At 32.2% G+C, this 18,473-nt stretch overlaps 2 protein-coding genes and 1 long non-coding RNA gene across 4 annotated transcripts in view; 2 read left to right on the top strand and 1 right to left on the bottom strand.

Annotated features, from left to right (window-relative positions):
• The first annotated feature begins 27 nt into the window (after positions 1-27).
• On the top strand, positions 28-2,434 carry LOC139986105 (glycerol-3-phosphate phosphatase). The gene is made up of 6 exons (XM_072001162.1): positions 28-325; positions 508-668; positions 751-888; positions 974-1,181; positions 1,270-1,411; positions 1,492-2,434. The coding sequence occupies exons 1-6, from the start codon at positions 235-237 to the stop codon at positions 1,676-1,678; spliced, it is 927 nt and encodes a 308-aa protein (XP_071857263.1). The 5' UTR covers positions 28-234; the 3' UTR covers positions 1,679-2,434.
• Positions 2,435-3,881: 1,447 nt separating this feature from the next.
• Positions 3,882-18,473, bottom strand: part of Grd (GABA-gated ion channel) — a 90,305-nt gene continuing 75,713 nt past the window's right edge. For both annotated transcript variants that reach the window (XM_072001139.1, XM_072001148.1), the window contains 5 exons: positions 15,493-15,575; positions 14,671-14,811; positions 9,776-9,928; positions 8,884-9,143; positions 3,882-6,613 (listed from right to left, as the gene is read on the bottom strand). In XM_072001139.1, coding sequence (XP_071857240.1) covers positions 6,224-6,613; positions 8,884-9,143; positions 9,776-9,928; positions 14,671-14,811; positions 15,493-15,575 — 1,027 coding nt within the window. In that variant the 3' untranslated portion in view covers positions 3,882-6,223. The remainder of the gene's footprint in view (positions 6,614-8,883; positions 9,144-9,775; positions 9,929-14,670; positions 14,812-15,492; positions 15,576-18,473) is intronic.
• LOC139986114 (uncharacterized) lies at positions 6,378-7,326 on the top strand. Its single transcript, XR_011799569.1, has 3 exons — positions 6,378-6,513; positions 6,581-6,861; positions 6,957-7,326. It is a non-coding gene; the product is annotated as an uncharacterized lncRNA (long non-coding RNA).

Raw genomic sequence — 18,473 nt, forward strand, 5'->3', positions numbered from 1 at the left:
CATTTGTAGTTGTGAATGATATAGGAACAATTTATATCCCTATATTACGTAACCAGCACGCAAGGTCACGTTACAAATGCGTGAATGTCAATGGTAGTACTGATAGGCTGATAGACATGCTCTGTTTAAAATCATCTCTTTAGTTACCGCGGTTAATTGCTAAAGAGTGTACTTTGTGTGAATAGACTCAGCTTCATTTCAGTTTGAAAAGTCGTATCTGCAGGTTATTGCAAAATGACGACAAAACGTTATATATTGTCATTATCAAGTGCAGAATTTAAAAATTTCATAGACTCCATTGATGTAGTTTTATCAGACTGTGATGGTGAGTAATTGCTTAGTGCAAAATAATCTCTATAAAAAATTGTTGAAAATAAATATGCGTACTTTATGTTATTTTTATATCATATTTTTGATATTGAAGTATTTAATAATTGTAAGATAATAATAGACAAATACTTCCATGTACAATGTCATAAATGGTATTTTAATCTCAGTAAACCTTAGGCGTACTATGGAAGGAAACCCAAGTAATAAAGAATTCACCTGAAACTGTAAATAAGTTTAAAGAATTAGGTAAAAAGTTTTTTTACATAACAAATAGTAATACCAAAACCAGATCTGAATTTGTGGACAAGTGTAAAAATCTTAAGTATGATGCAACAATAGTAAGTAAAATATATGCTGTAATGTTTTGGATTAAATAATATGCATTTATTGTTTAAAATATTATTTTAAACTTTTCTTCAGGATGAAATAGTATGTTCCTCATTTTTGGCTGCTATGTATCTTAAAGAAAAAAAATTTAATAAAAAAGCATACGTAGTTGGGAGTGATGGTATTACCAAGGAATTGGAAGCTGAAGGTATCAAACATTTTGGTGTCGGAGTAAGTCTTTTTAAACAAAAGATATATAATTGTCTCTAAAATTTCAGTTCAAATTAACAATATGAAATTTGTTTTTTTATTGTAGCCAGATGTAATGGAAGGTGATGAAGTAGAAATGATAGAAAACTTTAAACCAGACCCAGAAGTTGGAGCAGTTATTGTAGGCTTTGATAAACACTTTAGTTTTCCTAAGCTTGTGAAAGCTGCCACTTATCTACGAGATCCAAACGTTCATTTTATAGGGACAAATTGTGATGTAGAACGACCATCGCCAAATACTAATAAATTCCCAGGTTGCAAAATTATTTATTACGCTACATTATTAATATATTTATTTCAAATATTTTTTAAAATTTTGAAGTATAAATTTTAATTATATAGGAACTGGATGCTTCATAAAGATTATAGAAATGGCATCCAATAGATCAGCAGTGATGCTTGGAAAACCAGAATCATTTTTGAGCGAATATATTATAAAGAAATATGGTTTAAATCCTCAAAGAACACTTATGATTGGTGACAAGTAAATATTATTCATAGTCATAATACTATGCAGCAATAGTTTATTATTGGTATGTTTAAAACATAATTATTCTATTTCAGTTGTAATACTGACATTCTTCTTGGGAAACGTTGTGGATTTAAAACTCTTCTCGTATTAACGGGTATTACAACACAAAATGACGTAGATGCCATGAACGCTTCTACTACAAGTTCTAAAGATTTGATAATTCCAGACTATTATGCAAACGAGTTAGGTGATGTACTAAAAATGATTGCATCATCTTGATAATTTCATTGGAAAATCCAATAGTTTTAGCAGAATTATGTGAAATAATTCCCGCAAATCGTAATATATAATTATTTCATTCTCATTTATATTTTTCGGTCTTCCTAATTGTTTGGATTACTAATATAATTATTTATTTATTATAACATATGCAAGAAATATTTTTCAATGTTCCTTTATATATATATATATATTTTTGTCTAATTAAAGATGTTTTATTATATAAAAATTGTTTAGTTACATGTACAATACATAATTGTTATTTAGCTAATATAGAAATTTGCATATGAAAATATACAGTGTTATAGCGTTATATGTAACATGTTCAATTTTTGCTAAAATATTATCTTAAATAATATTAAAAATGATTAGTGTTTCAACCCAAATACAAAATGACAGTACAAATATGCAAAAACATTACTGTATTAATTTTGGGTATTTTTTATTAATATTACCTTTTGATAAATGTTTTTGAAAGAAACTGAAAGAAAAGATTTGCCAAAAAATTATATCTATATGATAGTCTGTGGTTACTGATAGAATTAGCATTTTGTATTTACTTGTATGCCTAAGTATTTTTATAACATTTAAAATATTGCATGCCTGGTGCATACAGCGAGAATTAAATAAAATATATGTATGGATCTATGTTTAGCTCAGCAATGAAGTTATAGTTTACATATATTACATATATATGTTACATTATATGTATGTGTGTATGTAGTAACAATAAATGTTAAAAGCATATATAATGTTTATGTTATATATTTTTTATGTATTATATATTTATATTAAAGCATTTCTTAATATTATGGATACTTTAAATAAGACATAAAAGAATTTATTAGTTTTATTAATTTCCGAACTCTAATATTTAATAATTGTCATTCAATATATGGAGTAAATCTCTTGTAATATGAATAATAGACAATATCTCAGGGATTGATTCAGTATCTGAAAAATGTTCATATAAATACATGCCTATTTGACCTTGTTTACAAGCTATTGTAAATTTTATGTTGTAATAATCAATAAAAGAAGTTATCAGAATAATTTAAATAAAAGAAATGCAAATTCCTGAACTGTAATATCTTGAAACAGTGTCATTTTCAATTTAAAATATTCTTGTTCATTATGAAGATTATAAAATATCTCAAATAGAAGGACCACATTTTGAAAAATATACAGCTTAATGTGTTTTAGAAACTTGAAAAACATGAATTTGTAGACGATTGCTATCTTGTAGAGGCATTATGATAAAGAGAAATTAATACATACATATGTATGTATGTATTGCGATACTACATACTAGTCTCTCAATAAATATATTACCGAGACTTATTATAAAGTAAGCACGATATTAGCGAAAGTTGAAGTGATCGAATGCGCCAGAAATCTTTGTGATAAATGGGTAATAAAGTGATAAATAATGAAGATGGATAGGATACCTGTTGCTTTCTAGAATGAAACATGTATAAACGATAATGTTTGCATATTTTGAATGTGCCGAAATGCATCATTCACTTTATGCTTAAAAATGAAAGTTATATGATTATATATATGTATGCACATATTTTATTATTATATGCAGGAAATTTGAAATTGAGATATATTATGGTCACACATTGCATGTAATAACGAAAATGGAAATTGGGAAGTACGAATATTTTTGCTACAGAGAAATTTTTTATTTATTTCTTATTTCCTTCTTTTCTTATCTTTATTTGTAAGTTTCTCTTTTATTAACTAGAAACAATACAGATTTTTAATGTCAGCATTAATGATACAACATGCGTGTTAATTGAATGGCGTGAATATTGTTCATTTTGAAAATTTTGGACAACAGAATATGTTTATAAAAGCTAATACAACATCAGTGTAATAACAAACTTATCATCATTATAACGTTTTGCATTTCATTGTATCAGTCAAACGAAAGTTATTGTAAATATGAATTGTTTGAGTAAGTATTGTATAAAATATGATGAAAGATAAGAAAGTATTATGTATAATTTGTTATCAGTAAAGAAATATTTGTTTTGTGTCAAAAAGGAAAAACAATTAACTGAAGCACATACTATCAATAAAAAATACAAATTTCTTAAATATTAAGAAACAGAATAATTTAAAGAAGTATTTAAAAATATTTACAAAACATGAAACAGTAATATTATTATCTCTAAGCTAAATAAATGATATCTTGTTGTTTTTTTTACAAATCTGTTATAAGAAATGAAAGAATTCTATTGTATTTATATTATATTTCTCATTATTTAATAGTATTTTCATAGAGGACATGTATTATGTATACCTCACTATACTCCATATGTTGAAAAATACTACATATCTTTATTTTATTGTAGCAGGCTATATTGTATGTACATATTTTGTGTATATATGTTACAATAAATAACAACGGATTGTTTTTAAAATTGATTTTTATTGTCGCACCTAATACGCAATTACCATTGAATATTTCTATCATTTCACTCATTAAACGTTTTTCTAATGATTAAAATTTATTCCGTACGTTTCACCGATATTTTATTATTAAATCAGACTGGCACAATTTGTTTTCTGCAATTGATGCAACTCACATTCAAGTAGGAATTTCAAACAATTTTTATATATTTGTCCTAAACTTTATCGCATCATTTACATTTGAAATCTTTTTTTCCACACATGCACGGAAGGTGAGAATTAATTTATTTTCTGAAACAGATTGAATGTTACAGATATCGCGATATTATAAAATTTCGTTTTATTGACAATTAAGAAGGAAGAAAAGTCGATAATTGAGAAAAAATAGGGAAAGGTTTTATCTTTTTGTTGTTCACGTATTTTATATAGTCTAACGAGGGAGGTATTAAAGCTAAATTTTCTTCTCAGAAAATAGTAGACTAACTTGAACACTGTGTTTTCGAGGAAAGAAAACCATAAATACTAACTATTGTATGGCACGTTAACGGTCAAAAATATGAAACGACGATTTTAATTTGTTACCATTTATGACTGTTAGATAAAGGTCGAACCTATAATAATCAGTCGTTATCTGTAATGAAAATGATGAGTACAATTTAGTACTGTACCGGCTATCTCGTTCTAGCATGGTCATACAATCATTTGTTGACCCAATTGCTTGTTTCAAGAGTGGAGGAAGTAATTTCTGTGATTGTGATTGACAGAAATAGATTGGTGTTTTCCAATACATTTATCACTATTTAGAATGATTAATTGGTACGGATAAGGGATTTTTTATATCCGTGTTATATTCGTGTGCTATAATTTAACACTTAGGAGATTGAACATAATATTTCATATATATATGTGTATATATCTCATTTTAACGCAGACAATTTTCCCATTTTTGTCGAGAATAATGAATAATGTTATTTGCTAACGAAAAATATGCTTATTAACCCTTGAACGGCTTGTAAGTCGTGAATTATAAAAAGATACTTTTACATCTGATTGTTATTGTAAAGAGATATTTTTACATATATCATTCTATTTTGAATCGTGAACATAACGTTTATTGTCATAAAATAGTAATAATAATATATATTGTTTACTATCTAACAATGATACTGTTTAAATTATAAATTCGTTTACTATATTCAAAATGTTAAACACAAAAAACCTATTATAGTTCATTTTTTAAGTGTTACGATATGAATCACTATTTAACAAGATATAAAATTTAAACAATAATTATTTCTTAAACCGATTTAAACAATATTTATCTCTTCAGTTTCTCCGCATACATTACAAACTCACATTTTAAGCTTTACTAAATATTTATATAGCGTTTTATAAGGTTTCCTAGTCTGGTCTCATATCTTCGTCCGTATTGTTGGTATCGATTATTTATTGGCATCATCGTTCACAAGGTTAATCGTACTGAACAACAATTATGAATGAAATATGTATCATTGTACTAATCGTAAAGCAAATTGGAAAATGTCACAACTTTTTAATGTTCCGTATGCAAACTTATAAAATATATCTTTTTAATGTAGAAATTGGATTGTTTATATCCAAACATAATCTTCAGACTTTAAAAAAAATTCTGCCATACTTATTAACATCTTTGTTATGTTATCTAATCATTTCTTAAGTCAAATATTAGAATCTCCTCTTGAAATATTCGCAATTCTTTTCGAAAAGATCCCAGGGTGAAATTTTACTTTGATCGCAAGCTAAGCAATAATTAAAACTTTTTTTTAAACAATAGTTAGAAACTTCTCCTACAGAGAGTTAAAAATACAAATGCAAATGTCTCTAATATGTATAATATTCATGCATCCTTGTCCCTTTCTATTTAATACGATTAAACTTACGAACGATAACGTAATATTCGTTCATACACTCGTCCAAAGCTCTCATTGTCCTCGTAAATCGTCCGCCGGCCAACAATTTTTATTAAGTGATCGCTTAGAGTAATATCGTAGATTGGTCGATCGACATCTCCTTCTCCGTTGAATAATCTCGTGGAGAACGTTCGTACACTTGTTTTCCCTTGGTTGTCCCGTTTAGCGACCGATTTCACGTGCCGTTCGAGTCCACGTTGTAGTAATTGATACGCTCGCTCCTCGACAGATACGCGCACCAGTAGAACACGTTGATAGCCAGGAAGAACACGGGGAACACGATGCGGCTGGCACGATCGATTTTCGATACGGAATTGTATCTAGGCGTTCTTCTGCGTCGCCTTCGACCGGATCCCTCTTTTCTGCTCGGAGGAGCTTGACGAGGGGGCGGGCTGCAGGTCACGCAGGACATCTGCCAGTGGCTCACTGTAGGATTTCTGCTGGGTTCTGGGATCGCTGATAACGGTATCACTTCGATCACACCGTCCTCGTTCATCGTAAAATTTCGACTTGAGTGCCCTCGTGCCGTTAGGTTTCCAGCGGTTCTTTTGTGCGATTGGGGTACCTAAAATAAGTAGCAGCAGATATTTATTGTGCGTTTCAATGCTTTCGCATATAATATATAGTCTAATAATATTCCGACGGGATAGGTGAAATGATAAACGTCCCTTAAATTAAACGAGAATTAAAACGAAAAATACGAGAGTCGCGGAGGAAGATATTGTCTCTCGAAATTCATCTGGAACTTGCAAATATTTTCGTTGGATCGTTTTTGTTGTTTTCTGCTAGTTTTATTGATCCAGAATATTCGAAGTAATATTTTATTTTATATTTATTATTTTTTATTGGTATTTATTGTTTTATTTCACCATCTATCCGTTACATGTGTCTGTGGATATATTTTTCAGTTTACGCTGTTTTTGGTCGCATAATTGATCGATAAATGAAAGCTGTTTCCGGTTTGCAAGCTCGCATAGAAACCATATATTTGAGATAGCATATAAATAATATTAATACATTAACGATTACTGACGTAATATTGCGTCTCTCCAAGGCGAAAACATGTCCAAGTATAAGCTAGTCGTACCAAGCTGATTATGAATATCTACAAGGAAAGAAAGATCTCTTGTGTTTAGTTTAATTAATAATAATAGCCGATGTAAAATACTCTAGACTTTGAAAACAATATACCATAATCGTCGAAACTTGTCATCTTGAAATTTCAGGATTTTCGTACAATTACCGGCTGTGAAGTATGTTAAGATACAATGTTCGATATTTAAGACGACTTCTTAGTGTTCTTTTATTCTTCGATTTTGTTTTGTACGTGGAAACTATATAATCAGTGAATTCATTCATCAGAAATTACACGTTGCATTACAATTTTTTAAAATTATCTCAGTCTTAAAAATGATCGAATTATCTTCGTTTCAAACGAATGACCGCACTTTTGGAAGTATATTTTCTCAAACCTCTTTTTATCCGCCAAATGGAAGTTATTCGATGAATTAACGCATTGATCATCCATGTAAATGTATTTCAAATCGAAGGTAATTTTATTTCGATGCGAACAACTTTCCTTTTCCTTCTATTAAAGCTTTTCATTGCAGTAACCTACATACAACTTTAGGGATCCAATTATTTCTTGGATTGGATTAAAGTAACTTTAAATCAACATTTATATTCTCTTTATACTTCATGTACTTCATTGTTATATGGAGATCGAATGATATATACGTATACTCTTCCTCTTATGTAAATCAAAGTATCATGGTCCAGGTACTTTATTTTGTTTTTTTTATATGCAATTCGTTTCCACAATGAAGAATATGATGACCTATTAAAGTCTTTTATTTTGCTGGTGCATTTATAATAAATTCAATCTTTCCAAAATATACGCGGCGTTAAGAAAAATAAGTTAAATCTCTAAAGGTTTACATTTGCTAACAAGGGCAGCTTCTGATTTGATTCTCACCGATTTCAATAAAAGCTCTCATCTGTTTCTTTTTCACGAGTATTGTACTATCCTACTGTAGAAAAAAAAGAAGAGCGACAAACGCGAAACGTGTAAAACAAGTTTCTTTGTATCTCTCAATAGTTGTGGATATTTCGTAACATAGATTTTGTTTATTAATGTTCGCTATCAAGTTTTCGTAGAAGCACGTGTCTTATATCGGAGGGGACGTAAGCAAGCAATCTATGATGGATTATCACGCTGGCAAAGCGAAGATTTTGATCTTTATAATCGGAACTCAGAAATCGGGTTTGCCGATTTCAATATGGAACAATGCCAAAATAGCGGAGATTTGCATGATCTCTTGCAAAGTATGAATATTGAACGATCTTGCACGTATTCGTGAAATATAAGCGAGAGATTTATCATTGTTATTGGAATTTGGGAGTATTTTTGTTCCATTTCCATTTTAAATACCAGTGATTTATCGTAGTCGCTACTTATTAATCAAAACTTTAACACTTGAATAATTGAATATAGGTTGTGCCAATCTCAATATCGATATCTGTTTTTTCCGATTTAGATATTGAAAGAACGCTACGCACAAAATAACATTATTTTTATTCTCTGCGTAGAAGATAATATAATTTCTATACTTCCACATCATAAATGTTCGTTATTATGAAATAATTAAATAACCGTAGAGACAAATGGTTTAACACAAATTCGATGCAACTAGATTAATTTACAATGGACAAATTTATGAAAACAGATTTAAATATGTTTGACGGGTGATAATGCTTACTATAAAAGTTTATCAACTGTTCGTTCGTTCGACCGTTTTCACTGAAGTAATAAAATATCAAATGCATGCAAATTACCGGTTCTTTCTGCAATTGTCGTGTATTCGCCTCCTCCTCGTCGCTGGAACTCTCGCTTTCGCTTAAATCGGAGCTGAAATAACACTCGCCGGAACCGTACTTGGTGAAATAATGCACCACCGCGAATTGTATAATGGTAGCAAAAATGAAAGCGAACGAAAGAAAAACGAAGAAGTCCAGGGCAGTGGGGTAAGGAACTTTAGGCAAATCTGTCCGCGCCTCCAATCCCAGAAATGTCATCGTTAATACGGTTGTTATACCTTTAAACAAATATGAAAGGACTTTTATTTATATTTCATTCAATTGTCAAGTTATCAAAGAATATACGTATTTGGCTCCAAAATGTAATTTTTAAAATGGCTCGAAACCAACGCAGTCGTTATTGTTTATATAATTGAGATAAAACAACGAATGTGTTACATCTGTCGCAGTGCTCTATCGATTATCCTCACAGTTTGTTTTATCATTCATTTGAACAATAGATATGTTGCAAATAATCAAAGTATGATTTTATTCAATTCCCAATGATAGAATGTTTTAGCAGATATATTTTGTTCTAATTAAATAAAGAAAAATCTAATTATTAGGAGACGACAGGAGAAAAACTATTATACATCGTTTTACAAATAAGATGAAGTCATTATATGAGTTAATAAATAGACAGATAGAAATTCCTTTTTCCGAATAAAATCAATATAAAACTGTCTGAAATTTCCAATCGACGTAACAAGTTAAATATCCGATAAGAGTATCACTATAATTATATACTTCTGGTATTATTTCTACCACGCGATTGTCATTTAATGTTGTCATTTAAAAAATCCGATTTATTTTTATTTACTTGCTTCTAGCGTACGTGTATCTGTGAAACATGGCCTAGCTATGAACTTACCCAGTGACACGCGATCTGCAGTGGCTTCTCGATTTAACCAGAAGGAGACCCAAGATAGGACCACGAGTAAAACACAGGGCCCGTATACTTGTATAAGGAAATTACCCATGTGCCTCTGCAGATGAAAATATACCAGCAGCATCGAATATTCCGCTGGAATCAGATAATACATTCAATACGTAACACAGAAAAATTTATTATTTATTTACTATTTACTAATAGGTTGTCCGAAAAGATTCTTTCGTTTCATAAAGTGATAATAGATGAACAACAATTTCAGTTTTATATTATTTTATTGAATTAGGTATGATCCATTTCGTTCTATCTCTATTATTATGTCCGTGCAGAATTTAATAAACTAATATAAAACAAAAAACATTGTGCGTCTATTATTTCTTTATAAAACGAAAGAAACTTTTCGAACAACCTAATATATTTCTTTATTCATGAGTTTATTTCAAGGTATACATAGCGCGTAATTAACGATTACATGTTTACAAGATTAATGATACACGGTTACATGGAATCGAGTATGTTTAACTGTTTAAAAAAGTCTTGCACGCGTTATGAATGTTTTCAAAATCATTCATGTTTAGACGTTTGTATCGGCTTTAATGTTGCAACTGTTTCTTTCAGGTGAAAATCTAGGGCAGTCCGATAAACTGTGCTGTATGGTTATAGGTGAGCCACAAGATTGGCATTCAGGAGATGATTGTTTTGTTAACAACTACTCGTGCGTAAGTCTGGAATGGTCGGTGCGAATGCGGGTGAGGGCGGCTTAGTTCTGATTAGTGCTGAGACGTTGGGTATCTCTTGCATGCTAGGTCGTACTGTGCGAAGTTTTGTATGGGGGTTGTTGAGCCATAAACAGTTCTAAAATTTGTTAACGTCTTCTTTGTTAACGGTTTTAGCATCGTGGAAGTTAGGTTTGATTTTTCTTCACGGTAAATAAATTTTGATGGCCTCTTAATTTCTATATGACTGGGTATCCATATCAATTTGATGCTATACTGTTTATTTCAATGATCAAATGGATTTCTATTTATGATGTTACATGTTAAGGCGTTTTCGATGGCTTGAGTTTCGTACGATAAAGAAGAGAAGATATAATCTGCGTGTAGAAGTAAAATCGTTTCTAACAAATATTTATTATATTACCCTTAAAATTTCGTTACAATATAATGGTAAATATATAGAACCTAATCTGTCCTCTTTTCCTTGTTATATTATAATCCACATTTGTAATCTATCTTTTATGCTTCGAATGAAAAAAAGAGAAAGAGGATTACATGCCAATATAACGCAATTTCACTCATAAAATTAATAAATCGAGTTAATTCAATATTCCACGATCTTTTTCGTTCGGTCCACCTTCAGCTATTGTTCGATATGTATATAATATTTATCTTCCACTCGTTTCAATTTTCATCTGTAGTTGCGTTCGACATCGAATATCAACAAGGTTCGACCGGAATCGAAATCAAACAGAGTTGCGATCATTAGTTTCTTCGGTTACGCACAAACCATATCCAACGTAGCAGCTAGTCGCTCTGTTTGCCCTGCACTTTTTCCTCGATAACGAGTACAATGTACAAGGAACAACTGTGTCGAACATCAACTTGTATTGTCTCTTTCTATTTTCTATCTATTATCCCTGGCATCGCTTTCGATTTGTCCAACGCAAACAGAAACGATGTCGTACATACACGTGAATGTTTGCGCCACGTTCATGGATCCTTAAAAAATTCTTACTACCCTATTGATGCAATCACAGTGACGACGCGACGATTGTTTGCGGAGTATTAATCGATGCTAATCCAATTAAAAGTGGAAGTCGTTGCGAGTCGGCGTCTCCCCTCTCGTTTCTCGTTATCAGCCGATGGAAATACAAGAGGGACGAGAGTTTTCTGCAGAAGGATGCTGCAATTAGTCGTCGTTTCTCCCGTTGCCAACTTTTAACGTGGAACCTCTTTTCTTCATCCTCCTTCTCCTGTTTCATCCCCTATCCTCTTCCATTGCTTCTCCTCCATCTTTTCCTTTTTCTTTACGTCGTCGTTTTCTCGCACCACTTGTCGGTCCGCTCGAATCCCACCCACTTTCGGGCTGATTCATTCGTACCTTCGATATTCCTGTAGAATCCGTAAGCGTGGCCTGATAAAAGTTTCCAATCGAGTTCCTTTGCAGTCGTTAAGAGACAATTCCTTCCTCTCGTTTCTCTAATTCGAACAAGCCTTAGCCGCCGACATTCTTCGACGACTCTTATCGTGGCTATACGTTTCTCTTTCGATTATACTTCCGTCGTCTAACTTTTCCTTCCTCGGTTTGATCCTTGATACATCGCGTCGTCGATAAGGATTTTTCGTTGAAATCTATTCTTAAATGGAGTTTCCTTTCACGGGTTATCGCCTGGCGTACAAGTACGGTTCTTTAGGTAGACAATTCTGAAAATATTTTGAAAGATGAGAAAGGACAGGTTGAAGATGAATGTTGAAGTATTACGGATAGATAATAATCTGGTATACAATAGTCTGGTATATGAGTATTATTATGTCGTATGAAGCGTGATTTCTGAGGGAGGCAACTTGGAAAATATTTTTAAAGATGAGAAAGGATAGATCAAAGGTGAAAGTTGAAAGTATTATGGGTAGGTTATTGTGTGGAATACAAATGGTTGTCGTGTTATACGAAGTATGATTTTCGAGGGGGTAAATTTTGAAAGTATTTTTCAGAATGGATAGATCGAAAGATGAGGTATTAAAGATATTAAAACTATGAAACGAAGATTGTTCGACCGTTCGCGGAGAGATGTGTTCGCGGTAGATAGCGTCAATGGAAGTCGTAATTTCCATTACGATTAATTAATCGACGCCACGAAATGATCGATCCCTATTTCGTTTAGGATAATAAAGGTGGTTGAACTGATTATAACACTGAGGTAACAGGTTACAATATACACTTTATTCCAATAACTTCCTGAATATAACATTCAATATTACAATTGATATGTTGACAGCCAGAATACAAGTTAAGACGAGATACAGTGGGTACAGTGACGGATCAGAGAACAAACAGAAAATTAACTAGAAACTCCTGTTTTGTGACGGAGGTATTTATACTGAACCGGGGATGGCCTTTGGTCGTCTCACCATAGGTTATTTACGAGTAGAAATCCTGGGAAAAATGGGAAAACGTTTCCCCATTTTTCATTGGCTGGAACAATAGCCCTAAGGAACGTCTCGATGTGACCTCTATGTTGCAGCAATTACTGGCTTTGAAATTAAAGTAGAAAGGACGATATTTAATTTGTGACCGTGCCTTAAGATTATTGCAGTCCGACCTATGATGTTTGTACCGTTAGTGGCCCGACCGAGGGACGGAATTCAGCCCGTAACAGATAACGGGACCTAACAGAGATTGTTAAGAAAATTCAAATTTTACATAAGAAAAACTCAGCAGAACTCTCAATCGCTATCGATTTCATAATTTTATTGTATGGGCATGTAATATTTTCATTCGGATATCGAAAATTCTGTCACGTAGTAAACAGGTGACATCTTCAATTTGTTTGCTCGAGTGCATCGAAATTTCATTTGTAGTTTTCTACTCCATTTTATAAGGAACATATTTATCATACTTCGTTCGAGGATAAAGTATTTGATGATATCGTTCGATTTATTGTTTCTGTTTCATACCAGCGCTAAACTACGCAGGAAAACAACATCTGCAAATCAACTACACGCACATATTCACCGCTGTTTAATATATACAGAAATTTATTTTTCCTCATTTTTCTATTTATTACTCTTTTTCGTAGCTTCGTAAATTATATTTACAAACTAAAGCTGTCGAAAATTGTGAATATTATGTTGATTTCATCCAACTATAATGGAAAAGTGCATATTTAATACGTCGTATTACTGGAGATCAAGATTTACTTTGCGATCTTTGCGTTCTTCTGCTTCTGTGAATTTCGAGGGCGGATATTAGATTCGTAGTATAGTACACATTGCGGAGTGACCAACGAAGAGTCTATTTACAGAATAGCAAGAGTAATCAGATTATTTCTAATCTGAAAAATACGACAGACTGGATTCATGATTGAAATTTTCTACTTCGAATCGTTCGATTATTCGTTTTGTATTATCGATTAGTTTTTTTTATTAACTGCTGCGTATTGACACCCATATAGACCAGTTTTATTGCTTTTCTCTGGCTATTTTATAATTTAAGAACTGCAGTCAACTGTTATGAACGCTGGTCATTTATGTCGGTATGAATTGATTAATTGTGATACATTAAAATTTTTATGAAAAAGATTAAATTTTTGGATTGAAGCAGTCGAGAATCATATAGTATTATCATACATTATTTTTCTCATAATAATAATACCTTTTATTATAATAATGTCTTTTTTTGTAATTATATTACTAATATCTTTATTTGGTTTTCGCTTCGAGGTAACATTAAAGTGAAATTACAGTGCCACGATTTCTTTAGAACAATCGAAATTCATATTATAAAGTAGCGTAAAAAAGTTGATTAAGTGTACCGATTTAACGTAATAAATTAATTACGACACGCGATACATGTATATAAATAAACAAAAAGTTCACTCGTCTGCATGTATTTATAACGAAGAGAAGAATATGTTAAGAAAAATTGTAAATTTGTATCGTTATAAACAGGTATGATGGTAATATAAAAAGGGACTGAAAGAATCCAAAATAAAGAGCAAAGATGAAACAAAAGAAAAAAATAGTAAAATAAAATGGCAAGTACGTGAAATAAATTCTCCTTTCTCTAGCGATTTCAGCAACTATTTTTGTTTCTTTTTTTTTTCTTAAATAAAGTTTCGAATAAAGTGCGGAAGAAGGAGGAAGAAGGAGGTGACTCACCGTGTGAAAGCGTCGCCGATGCAGAATAATTCGCAGTGGGATTGGCAACTAAATCGAATTGGGATAATTTCATGTCCTCGGCGATTGCTACTTGTCGGGCGCTGTTCCATTTGTAGATCACGTCCCGTTTCGTGTAACCGACTGCAATCAAGAGAATATTTCTTACTAGCTCGTCGCCCTGGAGCTGTAAAAAAGCATCGAATTCGTTCGTCGTGGAAGTGTCACCTTTCGACGAAAAGCCTCCCGAGTGGCTACTATAATATACGTATTCTTTGCTGATCTTAAATCTCTCTTATTTCTCGTGCGACACGATCACGCAAAAACCGACAATTACGCGAACGTTCTTCAGATATGGGAGTATTCTATCCTTTTAGTGCTTTTTACGTTTGACAAATTTCCTCGGAAATTTCGAATTTCTTCCATAATTTGTTCCTTTTTCTTGAACACCACTGGCAAGAATAATTTTGATAAAAGTCGTTGCAACTTACAAAATAATTATATAAACGCAAAAGTTTTGTATTGGCGTAGAGCATAATCGTAATTAAATTTTTACGCAATGTCGCATTTTTATGAATGTGATTAAAATACGAAACGTAGATAGAAAATTGTTTCACGTACTACGTATCACTGAGACTATTACAGGTTTAGACATTTTATATATCTTTGTAAATTATATTTGCATTCTGGGTGTTTTTTCTGCTTTCCTCGTAAATGCACAAAGATCCACAGCCTACTAACGATTAAGATAAAAGAAACCAAGAGAGAGGTGAAAATTTATAACAAACAATGGAAAGTAAATCTCTTTTTAAGTTAAAAACGTACAGCTGCCAAATTGTAGTGGACATCTCTGCGTATCCATTGGAAAATTCTCAAGATTCATCGGACAACCAGCCTTGATCGTAAGTCTGAAATCAAACAGTTTATAGCATTAGTATAGTATCGTGGACAAAAGGCCTAAAAAATATCGGGTAAACCATAAACATTGTCGCGAGCCGAGGTGGAAAAAAGGTCTACATGACTCTGGCCACAAACGGTTGCGTAACACGTGCGTGGTGAGACTAAGACAAAGGGACAAAAGGGATGCTAAGGCAGAGAGACAAATTCACAGTCGGTGTCAGTGGAGAAGTCAGAGAGTATGAATCGAGAAGTCAGAGAGTGCGAGTTGCGTTGTCGAGATAGTGTTGCTAGCGTTGTCGAGAGAGTATGGTCCGCCTGAGAGAGAGAGTATTGGATCCGTTGTGACGAGAGTTGCATATTAATTATTGAGTTGTCTAAAGTATAGTACGTTTTTGCGAATAGTTCATGTTAAATAACCATCGTTTCAATCTGTGTCAATCTATTCTTTGTAAATAAACTATCATCAATCATTTATTAAGTAGTATCCTCCGATACTACATTAGAAAAAGAAAAAAAAAAAAAAAAGAAGAAAATATACTCGCGATTATCACGAAGATCATTAATATTAGAATTTCATTAATGTTATCATATAATTGAAGGTCCGTTGAGAAAATTAATCTTTTGAATAAATAAATTTATACTATAAAACATAATAAATTTAATAAACTCAGATCTAATTAATTAGCATGTGTAATTAGCTAATTAATTAGTACATGCTATAACAGATAGACATATAACAATATGCCGTGCCAATACTTTTTGTAGCCTCTGTATAGCGCTATAACACTCGGTATCGGTCGATTTTGTTCGCCGTACGTGGTGAACGTGATAATTGATAGGCGAACCTTCGAAATATGTGTTCAACTTACACGCGTTATTCGCCACGTGTTGCTTCGTGGTACTGCGGTCCGTCGAGCATTGGGCTATCTAATTCGCGTGTACAATGGGCATACGGACGAAATCTGGGACCGTGCTATTGGAAAATATTATTTAGCGTCGCTAGAACGAACGTTTTGGAGCGCAACGGACGATAAGGAACGAGCCACGGCTTAGCTATTGTTCTTTTAGCGCGACGGACAGTTGGCGGCTACGAATTTTCATGAAATACGAAGCAATACGCGCAATAATCTACCACTGGTGGATTTCTCTGGCTATATTCATCTATTTCTTCTGTTTTAAGCTCTACAGAATGACGTACGTGAAATATCGTTTCTTTAGAGTTTGCAATTTAACGGATTAGTAAGATTCGTTTTTACTTTCTCGTTAACTCGGAGGCGTATGGAATGCTTCTTTAGAGTTTGCAATTTGACGGATTAGTGAGAATCGTTAAATATCGTATCGTCGGCTTGGAAACAGATGAAACGATCTTTTTACAGTTTGTAATTTGACGGGTTAATAGGAATCGTGAAATATCTTGTTGTCGACTTAGAAGCACACACGAAATGTTTCTTTCAGTGTTTGCAATTTGATTATTGGATTAGGTAGTGAGATACGTTAAAAGATCATTACGATTAGTAATTATACATTTATAATTATAGTTAGTAATAATACATTAGTAATTGCGACGTTAAACAATGTTTTTGATATGTCATGCATCTTCCACGTCCAGGTGTACAATTACGTCTAAAGACTTTATTTGACGATAAGTGATTTTTTATTAATAATGAACATATTTTAATAACTATACAGCGAATGTGTATCTTCATATTTCAAAATTATTGCAAATTAATTAATTTCAATTAATTCTAAAATTATATGATCTCGTACTATACAGAATTTAAGAAATTTAAAGAAAAATAAATTTAACGCAACTATTTCCTACAAGATTGGGATTATAATTACTACAGCGAAGAAGATAGGCGGAAGATCGTAATTGTTACAGCAAATCGAATAGGGAAATCAAGGTAAATAGCTGGAAAATAGATAAAACAGAAAGCTATTTATTACCTTTATTTTCTATCTTTAACAACGACCACAGTCTGCTCATTCTTTAACGAGTTTAATGTCGTGAAATCATGAAAATTCGCACACGTTCATGCTTAGAGGTAAATATCGGAGATAGGTGGAAAATCAGCTAGACCAGTTTGACCGAGTTATCGAGCCAGATATCGAGGAAGTTAACCTACGAAATACGAGACGATCCGTGACTAATCGGATCCATCATCCTAACATTCTCGATCGGCCAATTTGTAATTCGGATGTGTTACATTCACCATCGGCCAGATCACGATCGGTATTAACTTCTAAATACGCTGAATGGGCTGTTTTCACTGTAGAATTTCGATTACTACGAAGTTTCTTTCTATCTGCGGAAATTTTTCATATTTCGTGCAAAAGTATTTTACAAGCGTGCATGAACATTTTCTCTTCTCCTATTTTATCTCTCTATTAATAATAATGGGTCTTTTTTCATCGTTCGTGCTCTTTTGATTTCTGACCTACTCAAAATCGCATTGTACCAAATCCAGTTCTATCTCACAGAAATTTCTAATTGCTTTTTTTGTAACTTCTTCCTTTATGAAGATCGATTTGTAATATAAAATAATTATAAATATAAATTTATATTGTATAAATATAAGTTACGTTACAAAATATTATATTATAATATATTTATAATATTTATATTATAAAAATAACATTACATAATAATTTATACTTACTTGTAAGATAAGTTATACGTCATACATAAGTCAGATTTATGAAAGCTCATGTCTTGTTTTTGCAATTTGTGATTTGAAATTGAACGAACGAGTTTCAGCCTGAAACTTTTAATCGATGGATGTTTTGTTGCAAAATTCTACTATCCATGAGTCGTTTATCGCGATGTCGTTCTACAACCGAGATTTGTGGAATTCCAAATGAACTACGATATGTCTCACAAGCGTGTGATGATGCAGATTCTGATC

The sequence above is a fragment of the Bombus fervidus genome, chromosome 1, assembly GCF_041682495.2.
Source record: "Bombus fervidus isolate BK054 chromosome 1, iyBomFerv1, whole genome shotgun sequence".
Classification (NCBI taxonomy): domain Eukaryota; kingdom Metazoa; phylum Arthropoda; class Insecta; order Hymenoptera; family Apidae; genus Bombus; species Bombus fervidus.